Genomic DNA, 18560 nt, shown 5'->3' on the forward strand with positions numbered 1-18560 from the left:
AGCTGGATACTATCATGTTACTGCATGTGTATTATATATATATATAGAAAAGACAATAAAGCTGGGAAGAACAGAAGGGAGTAGAAAAAGAGGAAGGCCAAAGAAGAGATGGATTGATTCCATAAAGGAAGCCACTGCCCTGAACTTACAAGATCTGAACAGGGTGGTTCATGACAGATGCTCTTGGAGGTCGCTGATTCATAGGGTCACCATAAGTTGTAGTCGACTTGCAGGCACATAACAACAACAATTATATTGGCTAATCCTTTTGTGGGATCACCCAGGACCTAGAGAGATCACCTTCTCTTTTATACAAGAATTGGTGTGAAGCTCATCTACTTGTCTTTTAGTTCTACTTGTAAGAAGTGCATGCTCTTGCTGTTTTCTAGCTTGTGAGCGTCAGCCTACACTTCTCTGGATAGCATGTGCCTTGACTTGACTGCTTGCAGTTAGAGTGCTTTGGTTTTAGTCTTGACTTGTTCTTATTTATTTCATTTCAGAATCACTTCCCATGAGACATCCCAAAGCAATTTGCAATACAGTAAAAGCATACCTAGAACAACTGCATATACAAAAACAGTTATAACATTTGCATATATAAAAACAATTATATACACACACAAAATTAATTCAGATCGAATATAGATACTAACTGGGATGAAAATCTGTGCTTAGAAGGCATGTTGAAAGAGGAGTGTTTTTAAAGAAGCCTATGCTTCTTATTTGACCAGTTTTGTGTGGAAACTATGCACGACTTTGAGTTCAAATCCCACCTTGGGGGAAAAAAATGCTAAACATTGAGTGGCCTGGTTTGGATGTAATGCTAAGCCATAGTTGGGCATTATGAGAATGAGCTGCAGTGAGATTTGGGCTCTGTCTTCCTCATCCAGCATGGCCACGGGCAAGGAGTTTGGAAGCTTTCTCTTCCGTTTTAGGAACTGCAGCTTGCTGTGTCGTCTGAACACAAAGACTGTGGTTAATATTAACTCTGATTAGTTGAAAGAAGACACTTTCCAACCCTAGTTTATGAAGCAGAAGTTTGCCATCTGCTTGAGAGAGAGAGAGAGAGGCGAACGTTTAAGCCCAAGGCCTCTTGAGGTTTATTCTGGTAACTCCAAGCCAGCCTTTCCCACTCTGGTGCGCTCTAGATGTTTTGCACTACAACTCCCATCTAGCAACAGCCATGCTGTCTGGGGCTTATGAGAGTTGTAGTCCAAAACATCTGGAGGGCGCCAGGTTGGGAAAGACTGCACTAAACTATTGTTAGCATTGTGTCTGAATGCAGCTAGTCTGGTAGCATGAAGGTCCAGTTTTTAAAATGCCAATCAATATTAGTTTTGTAATTGGACAGGGAAGAGGTGAATTTATGCATGAAGGACTAAAAGGGGTTTAATCGTAGAACCTAAGGAAACTGTTGAATCTTGCTTCTGTCTTCAGGTTTATTTTCATGGTAGATATAATAACTGAGTGCTGTGCTGTTGTTGGCAGGAGGATGTTGTCCTTTGTTAGCCTGAGGCTATAAAGAGAATTATCTCTCTTCTCTAGCCTGTTGTGACAATCCTGTATTGCACTTCTAAACCCATGGAATGCATTTCAGCCAAAATGTCTAACTGCTTCTGCAGAATTTGAATCTGATTTTCAGACTATATTAACATGACAGACAGACCTTGTGGTTTGCTGTAAGTTTCTGCAGCTTTGAGCCATCTGATATATCTTCTCTTACCTGACATCACGAACAATGCTTGAGAGTTTTGCTGCCCCTTAACTATTTAGATCCTGTGCGCTTAAAAAACCGGCATCTATTTTGGTTGTCATATAATACAGGCTTCTGAAAGTGGTTTTTAAAATACATCCTTATTGACGTACCAGATGGTAGCGAGGCTTCACATCTTTCTCACTGTGTCTCAACAGGAATTTGCCACACTCTAAAGTAAAAATTTATATTCTAGGTTTTAAAGTAATTGCCCTTGTAGCATTTTCTTCCTAGCTTCAGATTTGGTGTCTTGCTCCAAGATATCCTGTGAACTGGAACTGTGCTAACCCCTACAGCAGTTTCCTCTTCCATTTTTATGTAGGCACCACAGGGCTAATGCTATAGTCTGGCAAACTGAGTCATCCCCTCAGTGCTGTTTGAGAGAAAATATACCTTTTTTTATCATAGAGCATTTCTTGGCTGTAATTACTCCTTGATATTATATATGATTTTGATTATGTCCATCTTTATTATATTTATTTATATATTTGTTAAATTTATGTCCCGCCCTTCCTCCCGGAAGGAGCCCGTTGCATATAATTCTGGCTGTCCCACACTAAAATAATTTATCCTCATTATTATCATGGTCAGTGATACAGGTTTTCAGAAAACAGTCCTATGTATATTAGGGTAATTTGCATTTATTTTATTTATTTATTTATTTATTTATTATTTGATTTATATCCCACCCTTCTTCCCATTGAAAAATTTCTGATGCCAAAGAGAGTGATTGGATTTAGCATGCTTATTTTACTTGTAGTTTTACTTGTATAAAAAGTTGGAAACTGCTAATGTTGCCTAACATCTAATTACAATTGGTGTCCATTCATTGTTAATGATGAATGTATGAAATGGGAAATTTTCCCTGGAAAAATAAAGGACTGGAAATTTTTCATCCCTTGTCACTGTTCATGGTAGAGATGGAGAAGGTAAAGAAAGGGGCAATTAAAGTGACTGGGTAGGGAGAGAGGGAGGAAGTGTTATTTTGTGGATATAGTCTAAAGTGGTTGAGATGCTACGGGTTAGACTTTTAAGTCTCTGAGAAACAAGAAGTGTTTGAGACCACGAGTAGTGAGTTCAGAAACTGAGAAAGTCTGAGAATCAGACTGCAAATGCTGGAGTGCTTGTGCATCCCGTGGAAATGGATAAGGAGCAAGCCTAAGACAATGAAGTAAATACTTTACTGAACATGTAAATTAATGGAGTTCACTGCCGTAGGATGATATGATCATTGAGATAAAAGGATAAAAAACCTCATTGATATGGCTATCTTTGACTGTTAAGCATGATGGCCACAACTTTCACATTCAGGAATAATATATCTCAATTACCCTACATGGGATTTTCAGTAATGGTTGGATATTGTTGTCATAACAAATTTGTGAGCTTTTCTGGACAGAATGCTGGACTGGATGGACCAATAGTCCATTGGTGTGACCCATTACAGTAATTGGGTCCACATTAGCATCCCAGACCCAGTAGTAGAGTAGCTTTGAATGGCTTATAACACATACAGTGATGTCCTGATGCTTTCAGAATGGTTTGTCAAATAATACCAAGGAATAATTGCTTGCTGGATCAGGCCAGTGGCCCATATAGTCCAGCTTCCTGTTCCCACTGTGCCTATGGGAAGCTAATCTAATATTCCTACATGTGGCTTAATGCTGCATCCTCGCTCAGCCTCATGGATTGTCTCACTTCAAAAAAATCACAAGGTGAAAGCAAGGTTTGTTCCTGGCTTACCACTTGTGGTTTGTTTGGGGGAGGAAAACCACAGGCCTGGGTTGGGACAAAATGCTTAGCCAAACCATGGCTTAGCTCTGGGTCACACGACAGCAGTAGGATGAGGGGAGGAGCAAAGTGGTAGCAATTTTTGTTCTTGAGTACCAGCACATTTGCTTTTTTACACTTAGCCATAGTTTATCTTAACATTGTAAGGGTATGTTCACAGGGACGAACTGGGCATGTTCGTCTCTTCAAAGATGGTAGCTTTTTTTAAAGTATCAGCAAAAGTGAGTTGGAAGAAGCTTAAGGTTATAAAAGAACTTGATATTTTTTGTATCATGCCTTTCCTTCTGGGAGTTCATAGGGGCATACATGAATTTCCCCAAATGATCCTCTCAACGTTCTTTTGAGGTTGGTCAGGCTGGGAGATGGCGATTTTCCCAAGATCACCAAGTGAGCCTCATGGCTGAGGAGGGATATGAACCCTGGTACACTTAGCTGAAATCCAGCAGTCTGCTCGCTGACCAGTTCTGATTTTTATCTGGATTTTATTCCGTGTCTTTTCTTTCTCAGGTTAGCTCAGCATGGGAGATCAGAGGCAACGTTCACTGTCTACATCTGGGGAATCATTGTACCACGTTCTAGGACTGGACAAGAATGCCACCTCAGATGATATTAAGAAGTCCTACAGGTAAGAAAGCCAAGAGCATGAACATTCCAACAATTTCTAACAAAGTGTCGATTGACACAGCCAGCTCACCTCATGATTATCACTCCATAAGTTCCCAGGCTATGGTCTGAAGGCACATAAGGCCAGCTCCCTGCTGAAGCTAAGCAGGGTCAGGTCTGGTCAGTGCCTGGATGGGAGACCGCCTGGGAACCATATGCAAGCCACCTTGGGTTTCATGAAAAAGAAAGGCGGGATATAAATGTAATAAATAAATAAGTTTCCACTGTCTATGAGCTTCCTTCCCCATTGATAGATGCTGAACACAGCAAATGAGATTACTCTGTTTACTAGTGCTCAGCTTGGCCTATCTGAAACATAGATAACTGCAGTTTCCATTTGAAAACAACAACATGGTAATAGGAATCTAACCTAACTTCCTTGTCCAAAGTAGTTAGAAGATTAAACCAGTCAAATATTTACCTGCCTCCTTAACATAATACAGGTTGCTTTGCTAGCTGTATCTTGTGATGATTTTGAGATAAGAAGAACCTGGGATTTGTTCAGGCTTCTTTTCAGAATTCAGCTCTTCCATTTGCAGGTCATAATGAGTAATAAAACATCTCCTAAAGTATGGAGCATAATAAGATTGAATCATGATCTACAGAATCCTCTTTAGTCCATATAACATTGTTTTTATAAAGTCGTGTCTTCATCGCAGTAATTTTACTGGGCAGCAGAGGCAGGTCCAATGACTCAGTGATGAGTCTTGTCTTGGCAGTAAATCTTATCTGTAGACATCAGTTTGTTTCCTTCACTGAACTTTTGATCACATTTTAAATATCAACTTTTGATATACTTGCATAAAAATGTGGGAGGAGTGTTCTGTACACTTAACAGAAAAGAGTTCAGAGGCATTTGAGTGATAATGGCCTGACTTTTACACTAGATGTCAGCAGTAAGCCTTTCATGATGATAAACGATTTAGTGAGAGAATTGCCTTTCCTTGGATTTCACCAACTGAGGGTGAAAAGACTGTTCCAAATCATAAACTTTTATTGTATTCCCACAACTTCTCTGAATAGCAACGTATGAGACATCTGGAGTGAAGTTGATGATTAAGTTTATTACCTGCCCTTCACCAATAGGTCCCAGGGTGGGTCACAACAATATAAAATGTATTACCAGTACTAGTGCTACAATATTGTTGGAGATGTGGCAAGAGCAACTCTGTTTGGGTTCTTGTGTTTGTATTCCAGAAGGAAGATAGAGTTAGGGTCCTCTAGCTGGCTAAGCTTGCCTACCTTTACCTGTGCTCTTTTCTACCTAACTGCTCTCCATTGTAAACTGGTAAGATCAGGGAAGCTGACCTGCCCCTCCTTTCTTTGTCATCTTGTTCTGAGAAGAAAGGAGACATCTCTGTCTTTGTTCTCTCTCCTGACCCATGAGGGCAATACCCAAGTCTGGACATTGTGCCTCCAACTTAGTTAGATGTAGGTATGCCTTTCCTATCTTCTTTGTATTTCTATAAATAAAGTTGCTTTTTCTTATTTTACTAAGTCTTAAGTCTCCATTATTTAAATGCAGAGTAAAAGCCTGCTTCTTAGGTAAGTACACACACTGGCACGCACAGCTCAGACCGCTGAGTTATTCTTCATATGCATAACAAATACAACATTGTGAAAACCAAAATGATCAAGGAGATGGAGTGATTCTCCTATGAGCAACGTTTGCAGCACTTGCGGCTTTTTAGTTCAGAGAAAAAGGTGAATCAGAGGTGACATGATGGAAGTGTATAAAATTATGCACGGCATGGAGAAAGTGGACAGAGAAAAGTTTTTCTCTTCTCTTGTAATGCCAGAACACACAGACATTCAAAGAAGCTGAATGTTGGAAGATTCAGGGCAGACAAAAGAAAGTACTTCTTCACACAGCACATAGTTAACTTGTGGAATTTGCTCCCACAGGAGGCAGTGACGTCCACCAGCTTGGATGGCTTTAAAAGTGGTTTAGACAAATACATGGAGGATCAAGCTATCAATGGCTACTAGCCATGATGGCTATGCTCTGCCTCCATAGGTGGAAGCAGTATGCTTCTGAATACCAGTTGTTGGAAGCCACAAGGGGGAGAGTGCTCTTGCACGCAGGTCCTACTTGTGGGCTTCCCATGGGCACCTGGTTGGCCACTGTGAGAAAAGTATGCTGGACTAGATGGGTCACTGGCCTGATCCAGCAGGCTCTTCTTACATTTTTATGTTCTGACTGCAGGTATCTTTTTGTGAATGGAAAACATTAGGTGGAAACACATGTTTGCTTTTGTTTTAGTAGCGTGTGTTAGTGCAAGGGGGCTTATGTACTTTAGATCTTCCTGACATAACTTTTCTTGAATGAATATTCTTTCCACCTTCATATCTTATAGTATTCTCTGTGACTAAGATGGTATTATTATATTGCTGCTGCTGCTGCTACTACTTACTATTAGTACTGTTATTAGATTCTCTATACCATTATTAAAAATGGACATGGAAGAAGAAGAAGTGAAAGAGTGTATGGTTAAGTGGGCAAAAATTTTTTGGTTATAATATACAAATGGATCAATGGGAAAATATGTGGAAAAAAGGTTTGAAATTTACATTATGCTATAATCTTAAAGAATTTTTTTTATAAAATGATGTATCGTTGGTATATGACTCCAGAAAAGTTGTCAAAAATGTATAGTAATGTTTCTAATGTATGTTGGAAATGTAAACAACAAGAAGGATCTTTTTATCATATGTGGTGGTTGTGTAAACAGGCAAAAATATTTTGGGCACAGATAGGTAGGATGATGCAAAAAATCTTAAAGATAAATATTCAGTCAAAACCAGAATTTTTTTTATTGGGTTTTATGGATAAACAAAAGGAAAAGAAATATGGAAGAATAATATTATATATGATCACGGCAGCAAGATTACTATATGCACAAAAGTGGAAAATGGAATTAATACCAACAATGGAAGAATGGCTATTGAAATTAATGGACTTAGTTGAGATGGACAAATTGACATGTCTTATTAGAGAAAAAACGACAGATACATTTCTTAAGGAATGGAAGCCTCTTTTGGACTTTTTGTTGAAAGAAAAAAATGAAATGATGATAATGGGATTTGACGATTAATTAAGATAGACTTTGGAAAAAAGTGAATTTCGTATGTTCTAGGAGACAGGTTTGATATATATTATATACCTATAGCTGATCTGTAACAAATCGGAAGTCAAGTTTTTCTTTTTCTTTTATTTTTTTTCTGTTGTATTGTTTTTGTTGTATTTGTATTTGTTTTTATTAAAATTTGAATAATAAAAAAATTATTATAAAAAAAAGAGTTATAGTTGTTCATGGATGAAATCCATCATCAGCCAGGATAGCCAAATGAAGCTTCCATTTGCTTGTGGGCAAATAGCAGAAGAGGCTGCTTTGTGCCCTACATGTGGACTTCCCGGGAGCACCTGGCTTGACAGGTGCGGGAAATGGAATGCTGGACTAAATAGGCCATTGGTCTGATCCTTCAGGGCTGCTGTTACGTTCTTAACGGGATGGGTTGGTGGGTTTTGTGACTTACTTTCTGCTCTTCCCCTCAGATGGTGTTTGCACTTCCTGTTTCTGCTAAAGGTCTAAAAATTAACCCACTCTTTCAGCAAGCAAGGGGTAATCAGTAAGATTTTGATGAACCTAGAAAACCAACTGAGTCCTTAGAAAAAAGGACTTTTTATTTTTAGTGAGCTTGCAGAAGAAATATAAATTTGCAATTCATTTTCACCATTTCTAGATGTGACTGTTTCCATGTTTCCGGAGTGTGGGACCTTGGAGAGCTGCTGCAATCAGTTCTGATATTACTGATCTAGGTGGATCCTTGGTCTGACACAATATAAAGGAGCTCTCTGTGTTCACTACTGCAGTGAGTCTCCCCTTTCTTCTGGAATTTTAAGGTCCCAGGATCTTTTCAGCACTGTAATTGGCTGTAATTGGATACAAGAGAATCTATGTGGAAGGGTTAGCCTTTATTTCCTCTTGATGAAAGAGTCAACTGGTCAGTGCATTTCCCTGCTTTGGGCAAACACCTGCTTGAAGTCTCAGCTCCCTTGTAACTTTTGAGACAGATGTTGCCCAAAGCAGGTTTACTTTGTGGGATATTTCTGTGCAGATACTGAAAGTAAGTCTGTCCGGAGTAGTTTTTAATGGACTTTTGCTCTTCTAATGGTTTCTTCTTTCCACAGGAAACTTGCATTAAAATATCATCCTGATAAGAATCCAGATAATCCAGAAGCTGCAGATAAGTTTAAAGAGATCAACAATGCACATGCAATATTGACTGATGCTACAAAACGAAATATTTATGATAAATATGGCTCCTTGGGTCTGTATGTAGCAGAGCAGTTTGGAGAAGAGAATGTGAACACGTACTTTGTGCTATCCAGCTGGTGGGCAAAGGTAAGCAACAGACGGATAATATTCTGAACACGTTATTGGCTCAGCACAGTGATAGTCCTGTACAGCTACTGTTAAATTTGCATATGAGTAAAAACATTTCTGAAATAAGAAACCTGCTGCTTTTGTTTTTAGATAATGTGCATATGTTGTAGCAGACATGTAGAAAAGGCAATTCCCTCTTACATGACAGAAAAGCAGATAGTGCTGCTATATTTTTTGAAGTCTGGTGCCCAGTCATGATTAAAAGTATTATTACAGCCATTAAAATGGATTCTGGGTCAAAAATAGGAAACTGAAGATATTCAATGAGCAGCAGTATCTGAAATGTGAGATCTTGAAAATCCTAGAATGCTTTTGTAGGTTCCTTGTGGTTTGAAAGAGATTTGTATGACTCAAATTGAGTTTCAGGTTTTGTGGTCTTTTAGCATTTAAAGCTCAGTATGTCATGTGATATCATTCTTTGAAGTCCCTTAACTTGCTTTCTGATTGTGCCTGTTTCCCGTGTTGATGAATCAGCCATGGGTCACATTTTCTTACCCTGCTTCCTCCTGACTTCTTTGTCAAGCGAGCGAGCGAGAGAAGCTTTTTTGAGTATGATGTATCGGAGAACTGGGTGATTTATTTATTTATTAGGTTTATATCCCACCCTTCCTCCCAGAAGGAGCCCAGGGTGACAATATGGGAAATAGGAAAAGCTGCCTAAGCTAGGAGTTCTGAAATGATTACCCCTGCCATCACATTGTACATATGCCGACATTCAAAATTGCCTTGGGGAATTGCGTTGCGCTATAAGGCATTGGCGAGAGGACCTGAAGTGTCTCTTTGCCTCAGAGGTTCCCATCTTGTTTTAGATGCTCTGCTAGGAGTATTCCAGGTGCATGCTACTTGGGCTTAAGAGGCTGTTTTTCAGCTGTTATGTTCCAAGTGTGAGATCTAAGTTAAGGTGGTGTTCATCACTTCACTCACAGAGGTGGCTTTTTGGGTTGGTTGCATACATTTTTTCCTCCCCCCCTTTGCAGGCGCTGTTTGTGTTCTGTGGGCTCATCACAGGCTGCTACTGCTGCTGCTGTCTCTGCTGTTGCTGTAACTGTTGCTGTGGAAAGTGTAAACCGAAACCCCCTGAAGGTGAAGAGCAGGAATACTATGTCTCCCCTGAAGACTTGGAGGCACAGCTACAGTCAGATGAGAGGGGTAAGTCTCCAGCTTTGCAGATCAGCTACACATGAAATGCCTAAAAGTCACAGGTGTTGAGTAGCGAAAGGGAAAGAAGTGACTTCATGACATTTCGACTGCAGCTTGGCAGTCAAAAAGCCAAAGCTGCGCTGCAAATGTAATTTTTAAAGAACTGGCTTCATGGGAATGACTAGATACCTCCCTGTATGAAAGCGAGGTTTGGTCTTGTTCAGGATGGTGAAGAGGTTAGCAAATTTATTTGTTTTTATTACTTATTTAGAAGATTTTATAACTTTCAATCGAATGATCCTTGAGGTGGCTTACAATACATATGCACAAACCACAAACACGCCCAGTCAAGCACCCCTTAGTCCCCTGCCCGATGGGTGGGGCCAGAGTGTGCTCCTCCTCATTTGCAGTCCCAGGGCAACTGGCAATTGGAGCTGAGTGTCCTTTCTGGTGGGTGAAGCAAAGTTTTTGCAGGTGCTGCTTCTCTGACCTGTGGGTGTGGCCAGACTGTTGTTCTCCTTGCCATTGGAGGATTTAAATTCCCTGTGGCTTCTGGTCCCTTGACCGATTTGAATTCCCTCTGGCCCCTGGTCCCCTGACTGATTTGAATTTCCTGTGGCTCCTGGTTCCCTGACCAATGGCAGAAGCCAGAGTGTGCTTCCCTTTGGCTCTGCAGTCCTTTGCAAGAAATGGTGATTGACTAAAGGCACCCAGTGGTGTGTGTCAGTTGATGTTAGTTGGCTTAGGCTTGAGAGGAAAGTTGAATGATGCATTTATTGATTTGGTTAGCAGTGGATGGATGAATTAAAAAACCCCTGCCTTGTATATTATCATTAAAAGCCTTTGCTTACTGTATGGAACCCAAGAACTGAAAATATGCTATGGAAATAATCATACAAAATTCCTCTGCCTGTTTAGCGCAAACAGATGAAAGAATAATGAAGCAAACCAGCATCTAGGTGGAGGAAGATTGGTAGAAGTTGATAGCCACACAGAAATCTAAGTCAGCCTTGCAAATAAGCCCATAAACTACGATGCTGTCCCCTGTTTCCCACACGCATCTAGATTGGTCATTTGTCACCTCAGTGAAGAAGGTGACGGTACAGCTCCCATACCTGTTTGCCTAGAAGTATTAATGACTGACAAGTGGCTTTTGACAAGCCTAGTCTAATTATACAGTTGTGTACTTAGCAGTTTTAGGAAACGACTCCTGACAAAGATGTCCTTTGCTTTTCAGAGGCCTCAGATACACCGATTGTGATCCAGCCAGCCGCAGCCTCAGAGACGACCCAGCTCACGGCAGACTCCCACCCCAGCTACCATACCGATGGATTTAACTAAGTTAAGGAAGCACTGTTAACTAGAGTGGATAAGAATAAATAATATGGCCAATCCAGCACTAGAATCATGGACATTAGAAATAGAGTACAGGAAAGGGAGACGTCCTGCCACACCTAGAGGGCAGCCTCCAACCTGCTGAGAATATTTTGTAATCCCTTTGCCTTCTGTCACCTTCAGTGTCGTATCTTGATGATACATGGAAGTACTGTAGCATGCAGTATTTAAAAGCAGTTTAGCTTTGGTCTTATTTTGTTCCCTTTTTTAAAAAAAAATAGCATGTGTGGAGTTTACGTTATAAATGTCTTTGTGTCGTAATGTATTGAGGAGTTATTGCGACGAGTGTGATGGATGCATTCTGCATTTTAAGCAGTGATACCAGCCAAAAGCAATGAGCATTTTTTCAGAGAGAATTTAAATCTGCCACAGAAGCCACCACACTTCCATACAGTTGAGTTACGGACATCACCTGAAGGCTACTATTGATCATTCCCTGGATAGCAACTAAAATTTCCAATATATTTTACCCATCGCTTTGCTGCTCCTTTCCCCCATGACTCAAGAACTTACCTTGAGAAATGCTGATGTTGTGAGGAAGGGATTTTTTAAAAATCTTGCTTGCACATCTGTTTCTTCTTCTGAGTGTCAGTTGCTGAATATTTAAGACATCCTTGTGCAGGAGAGGGCCAAAATGTGGGTTTTGCTACAAAACCAGACGTTACTTGAATTATATCTGCATTTTAAATTAAACTGCACACTAGTTTTGTTTGAGTTTAATCATTCCCCTGAACTATTTATAATCAATTATTGCCATTTTTTTGCTTGTGCATGAACATGGAAAACAGAAAGTTATGTATGTTCTCATTGTCTAGCTTGAATGAAGTCGAAGCAAATAAATTGTAAAGAGCAAATTTTAGATTACTGTTGTTTGAATATCCATTGTTTTGACATCTTTGCAAGCAGCTCTTAAAAAAGAGAACTAAGGGTCACTTTACACATTATATATTTTAGGTGTACACCTAAGATTACTTTTTAAATATCTCTAGCATAAATGCTGCACTTATGGATACGCTCATCAGGGGACTGGGATTGGCTGTGGCTCCCTTTTGGGTGTACATTGGGTGGTATGCTTAAGTTTGCTGCTCTGTGATGTAGGAAACAGATCTAAGCTGACTGTAGTTTAGCAGAACAGAACACTGAGCTTTGGAGCTGAGATAGCCAAATCTTATATCTGTTGCTGGATTCGTATGGCTGCCTAGGACAGGTTTGATCATTTCTCAGCCTCTGTCCTCCCTTTTTAAAATGGGATCAACAACCCTGAACTGCGTTAACCATTGTGCAATGCTTTACATATTTGGTGCATTGTGTGATTGATTAGTTAGTATTTGCTAAGGGTTGTCGAAGAACAAACCACTTCTGTTTCCTTGTATCTTACCTAGTGAAATGTTTTGCACATGTTCTTTTTTTAGATGTGTATTTCAGTTGGGCTCTCCACCCTCCTCCTCCTCCTTTCTTCCCTCCAATGATAACTTTGTAGTGAACACTCTGGAAGGTTTTTCCTGTCTGTGATGGGGAAAAAAATGAATGGAGAAAAATTATGAATGGAAATTTGGTGTGTGTGTGTGAATGAGTGAATGAGTGAATGAATGAATGAATGAATGCCAGTGGGCATCATGAGTCTTAGAAATTACAGCAATGTATATTCTCTACTTTTGTGCTAGTGTCTTCTGAAGTGAGATTGAACAAACGTTACACCCAAGACATGAGACGGACATTTTTAGCCTTTGGGCTGTTGCTGCTTTGAGTTTCAGAGCTCAGAGCGCTCTTCCCTCTGTCCCTTCTTTCTCCTCACCCCATATTTGACCCTCCTCTCACTCTTCTCTGGAAGTAATTGAGGCTGGATCTCAGCATGCTGAGGTGGTGGAATGGATTGTACCATTTCAGATTGGGGGTGAGAGATACCAAATGGAATGTTCCCGGTGTGAGTGGAGAAAAACCAAAGTTACTGCAAAGAGAAAACTAGCACATCAGAGAGAGTTGGGAGGGTCTAGTTGAGCCCTTTACCTGTTGTGCAGGAAGCTTTGGGGAGCATTGGAAAAATGCCTTCCCATGTCTGCAATCTGAAATGGTACAGTTGGCTCTACCACCACCTCATTCTGCAGATTGTGTGGGATGAGGCCTGGCTTCCTGACTTCATTCTACATTCCTTTTTGGGTCCTTTCCCTCAGGCTGCCTGGGTTTCCTTTGCAGGGCTCCATATTATCACCCCTGAACTAAAACATGTATAAAAGGGAAGAACTTTGAAAGCTTGTTAAACACGTGGACCAAAACTGTCTTTGGAGACCTGAGCTAGCTCTTTCTTTCCTCCTGCCCCCAACCCATAAAGGTTGCATGTATACAACCTTTTGCATGCATACTGGGCCAGGCAGGAGGGCAGTTCTTCACATTTGGATGAGAGTGTGCTAATACAATATTAACACTGTCATTTTGATACTACACAGTTTTTAGCTAAGTATTCTGGACAGCATAGTCCTTTAATGTTCCTTGCATCTACCTGCGTGATTCAAAGTTAACATCTTTCAGATTTGTATCTATCTTTATGCAAAATAAGGCTTATCACACAATCCTAACGCCCGTCACTAGATTTTACTTAATATCCCCCACCCCAGGAAAAAAAAGGAGTTCCATTTCTGGACTTGCAAGCCTTGGCTATCCTTTTGAGGTTTAATGTGGATAGTTTATAAAAGGAGGCAGAGTTCCTTGCCTAAAAATAAAGTATGATATCAACTGTGCTCCTCTTGCCAGGTTTTAGTCTTGATTTTAACATAACTAAAATTGACCAAGTGGGATTAATGTGATGACCTAACAGTGTTAGGACTCCAGGCAAAACATCTGATGAAGAACTTGGGCCATGATAGGCATTAAACTGGATTTTATAAAGGTATAAATCCCTAATCAGTTTGCTGCCAGTGGAAACAAACTGTTTTAATCTCTAGCATAGGTAATTGGCTTAGAAATCTGTTTTTATACAGTTTCGGGACACTTCCTTCTTCTCAATCTTGCAGTATCGATGTTTGTATTCATTTAAAGCAAATCAGTAGATTAATTGTTTTGCTGTTGGGTAATTGTTTCGTAATCATTCCAGTAGTTCTTTTGGGTAAAGATATAATGAAGTTTCTGTGTGTAACATTGGAAAGCTTTCTTTCTTATGACATTCTGTTCTTTGCATCCCATTGAAGCTTGTTCTCAATAATCAATAACTGATTGGATAAAATGCCAGGAAGAAGGAGCTTGACATAGTCTTAAATACAATCTCGGCTCCTAGTTTTGTGATGCTGGACATGGGAAAGTGGGGCTCTTTTGAAATCTGCATGCTGTTTGATAGAAAGAAAAGCATTCGATAAAGCCACGATTCTGATATCTAATAACTGTATGTTCAGCTGGAGACAAAGTTATCAGAAACCTTTTGGCTTGAGAGGAGTTTCATTTTCCATAGTGTGTGTATATACTTAATTCTCCCTGCCTCTGGTCAAACAGGATTTACGGGTTTTTGAAACCATACCAAAGCCATTTTACAAAAGGCAAGAGTGGGGTTGAGTATACATGTTGCTGAAGGTGACCCTTCTTTCAAACTGTGTTTAAATCTCTGGGGGGAAACCCACATTCATCTATCTCCAGCCTTGCTTATCCAGTGTACTGGCTAATCCCCCTTTGTCTCAGTGATCAGCAAGATCTGAGTTTTAAGACAGGATTTTTTCTTCAGACCTCTACATGACCTTACTTTGTTTTACAAACCCATGTTATGTTGCTAAAAGACTTGCAACAGTTTATTATCCTTCAGTCCTGTTTAGCTGTGTCAGAATCAATGGGTGCTGGTGCTGCCAATTTAAATGAGTGCCACATGGTTTTGTGATGGGCATAAATAATGTACAAAGCTGCCTCAAACGCAGAAGCACCTGCTTCACCTTGTGCTGTAGCCAAATTGCATCCTAGCTCTGGCTGTTTGGCTAAATTCAACTTTCCGGGACTTAAATGTGTGAGTTGCAGCGCATCTCCCCACTAAACTTAACATTGCTTTTTCATTTGGAGCTCGTGACAATGGAGGGAAGGGCGTAAAATGGGGAATGAACTTGTTTAAAGTCCCTGGACACTAGCTTACATGCAGAATGCTTGGGGCCAATGTGTATGAACTGCCATAGCATCATTCTGTGCTTAAATGTGTTGCCAGCAAATTAAATTTGTGGTTCCATTTTTCTTTAAATGATGCTGGCTTTCCCATGCATTTTCAATTTGGCTCATCTTGCTCACAGATTGCATTCAGGGAGCTGGCTGTGTTAGCAGCTGCAGTCTTAACCTCTGTGCATACTGCCCAATCTTCAAACCACTTGTGCTAAGTCAGGGAGGATCTGTACAACTTCTTGTGGTACAGAGAGCTTTGGGGACTGCAGTTATGGTTACCTGGGAGTCACAATTTGAGGGTAATGCAACCTGAGGAAGATTGGTAGCTTGCTAGTTGGACTTCTAGGCTTCATATTAAATCATATTAAATCATCCTGAACCACAGGCCTGCATCTGGAAAGCTGCCTTCAGCATTGATTCTACATCCCTTTCCCAACACAGAAAGGCTCTCCCTTGTCTGAAAATTTGTCATGGATGTGCTGATTAGATAGAACTGCCATAGAAAAAAGGCACATCTTTCTCAGAGCTCCTGAGAATTGGGTGTTATATTTTCAGACACCAAAGTGCAAAAACACTGATGTGTTCAGGAAAACTATTGCTTGGGAAACAGGTCTTGATTTATATATTTCATTCCAGATGAGCTCCAGATCCCCTCTGCAGCAGCTGCTGTTGAAGTGACTGTGAGCTCGTCTTCCTTGTGATGTGAAACCTTTCTCCTTCTCCCTTTACCCATCGAAAACAAAAATAAAAAGCTGGTGGTTTAGTACAATGAGCAATGCAGTCATCTTTAGCAGAGAGAGCTCAGGGTCATTGCACCTACAAATGTGAAATACATTTAATGTGCAGTGCATGTATGAATTTACTGGGTTTTTTTACCTGTGTGTTCATTGATGCGTTTAGACACACATACACACACTCTTATGCAAACATCCTAGTAGCATTTGTGGGTAGATTTCTACCATTTCTGCTGTTTCAGAGAGCCTTTTCTGTTAGTAACTTTTTTCAAAAACTACTTTGTTTAGGTAACAGCATTCACAGTGGTCAATAAAATGTGACTTCACTATGCAGTAACCTATCATGAGAGTCCCTCAAGAACTTATTCAAAGGGAAGATTTTCACATGATGCTGTCAAGGAGAGGCTTGGTGATGCAGCAGTTGTTTGGTGGAAGGTCTGCAGTTTGATAAGCATCTCTTCTGACTGGTCTCATTACATTACAGGTAGAACTAGGAACTCTGTCCTGGTTCTACAACCCGCCTGCAGCAATCATGTTTCCTGCATGTATTCTAGTATTTCCCATAGCAAACGCATCAAGAATGAACAAGAGAGGCGTGTCCTTAATTGCCCGTGAATGCATGTCTTGTAGGACTCCTAAAGAGGAGAGAGGGAAGACAGCAAAATCTAAGAGGCAAAGAGTTGTTCCTGGGATAGTTGTGATGCGGTTGAAGTGGGGAAAAGGTGGTTTCTAAAATAATCAGGTTGCCAATAGCTAGCAGCATGGTTAGAAATAAATCTCTAATCTATTTCTAGAGGCAAGTGTATTTGATAATAAAGGACATAACGTGGGGAATTGTAAGATTTGTGCTAAATTGCTGTGGTTCTTTTCTGGTAGTGATTCAGCTTTTATGTTTAAGGAGATGAATAAATGTGATTCTTTAAAGACCCCAAAACTGGACATTGCAGAGGCAGCCTCCCTCCCCCCCCCCACATCCTCACTAGATGAAGAAGGCAAGCTCCTCCCTTCCTCCTGGGGACCCTTGCAGTCTTCACATTCTCTTCCCCCTCTATTCAGTTGCCTAATTATATCTAATATGTAGCCCAAAAATAACACTTGGTATTTATTTGTTTTGCATTTTGCTGGAGGCAATCAACACAAATTATTTAATTGTATAGTGCAAGGCATGCATTTTTGAGGCAACTTTTTTTTGTACGTCTGTGTGTTGTATGTCCATGGGTGTGTGCGTGTATATATGAAATGAGCCTGGAAATTGCCAAGCTGCAAGAGCTGTAAACATTGCATTTTCCACATCAGGCGGGTGTGTTCTGTCGTTTAGCTGCTGCTGTTCCGTTAATTCTTGTATCATCCCCTCTCCCTGCTATGCTGAAGAACTAGGGGTTGGGTATGTTTTGTTTTAAGTAGCAATCATTGTATTTCAGACAGCTCTTCTTGCATATGAGTATCAAGTTAGGATGAACTGAGACATCGCTCAGTCATGGCTTTTTTTCCGCAGCTGCCGTTCCTTTCAATGAAGGTTACAAGTCCCCACTGAAATGAACCATAGTCCCATAACAACAAAGTTTGGTAGATTCCATCATTTGCTTAACAGGTGATTTTTACTAGATTTATTGTAGCCTCTCCTGAAGTCTGTGTGACCTGAAGATGTATCAAGAGTCTCATTTTGCACTTGTACTTGCTGGAGAAGGAGGAAATCCTAATGTTTTTTATTTTAAAAAATGTTAGTTGTAAAGAACAATCAACGTATAAATGCATTTGAAAAGCAATTATATATATATATATATACATACATAGAAAATATATATATTTTGTTATGTTACTTAAAGGATCATCCTTTAAATTGTATGTAAGTAGCTGTGGCTGTCTGAACTTTGTGGATTGTTAACACTCGCAAATACTGAGCTCCTGTACATACCTGCAGTTCAAGCAGAAGGAATTATTTTATGTTTTAGCATGTAATTTATGTATTGTATGTCTGAATAGGAACATAAAAATAAAGAGCACTAAATTATCAGAAACCAAGGTTGTAAAATAAATGTTTTCAAGGCAAAAAGTAACCCTCTCTTGATCTCTATTGGTTTTTCTTTTAATGCTTGATTAGGGGCTTTTCTACCATTGGCCAAAACGCTGTGACTTAAGGAGGAAGAAATTGAGTGTGGAAGCCATTTTCATGGAACCATCTTCATTTGTGTAGTTGGTGCTGCTGAGAAAATAGGGCTGTGGTCCTGAGCAACTGTGGCAGCGTTTGGACACAAACCATCTTGCATAGAGTTCCCACAGGAATTTATGATGAAACTAACGTGGAATTTTAAGGGGCAGCTGAAGTTTTCAATATGAATTGCTCATTTTCTCTGGGGAAATTGGCACATCCCTAGCCCCACACGAGCCTCATTGAAAGTTACATGTCTTGCACCAGAGCCCACTGGCTTGTCGCATGGTTCCCATAAACGTTAATTGGGTTTGCACAGGAAACGTTTGCTATGATTTTCGCCACAATCTTTCTCAAGTGACTGA

The 18560-nt window shown here is 40.1% G+C and overlaps 1 protein-coding gene across 6 annotated transcripts in view; it reads left to right on the forward strand.

Annotated features, from left to right (window-relative positions):
• Positions 1–18064, forward strand: part of DNAJC5 (DnaJ heat shock protein family (Hsp40) member C5) — a 67718-nt gene extending 49654 nt beyond the window's left edge. For all 6 annotated transcript variants that reach the window (XM_061630964.1, XM_061630966.1, XM_061630961.1 and 3 more), the window contains 4 exons: positions 4052–4169; positions 8400–8613; positions 9633–9804; positions 11033–18064. In XM_061630964.1, the coding sequence (XP_061486948.1) occupies positions 4063–4169; positions 8400–8613; positions 9633–9804; positions 11033–11136 (597 nt within the window). In that variant the 5' untranslated portion in view covers positions 4052–4062 and the 3' untranslated portion in view covers positions 11137–18064. The remainder of the gene's footprint in view (positions 1–4051; positions 4170–8399; positions 8614–9632; positions 9805–11032) is intronic.
• Positions 18065–18560: the final 496 nt, after the last annotated feature.

Source organism: Rhineura floridana, chromosome 6 (genome assembly GCF_030035675.1).
Source record: "Rhineura floridana isolate rRhiFlo1 chromosome 6, rRhiFlo1.hap2, whole genome shotgun sequence".
NCBI classification, from domain to species: domain Eukaryota; kingdom Metazoa; phylum Chordata; class Lepidosauria; order Squamata; family Rhineuridae; genus Rhineura; species Rhineura floridana.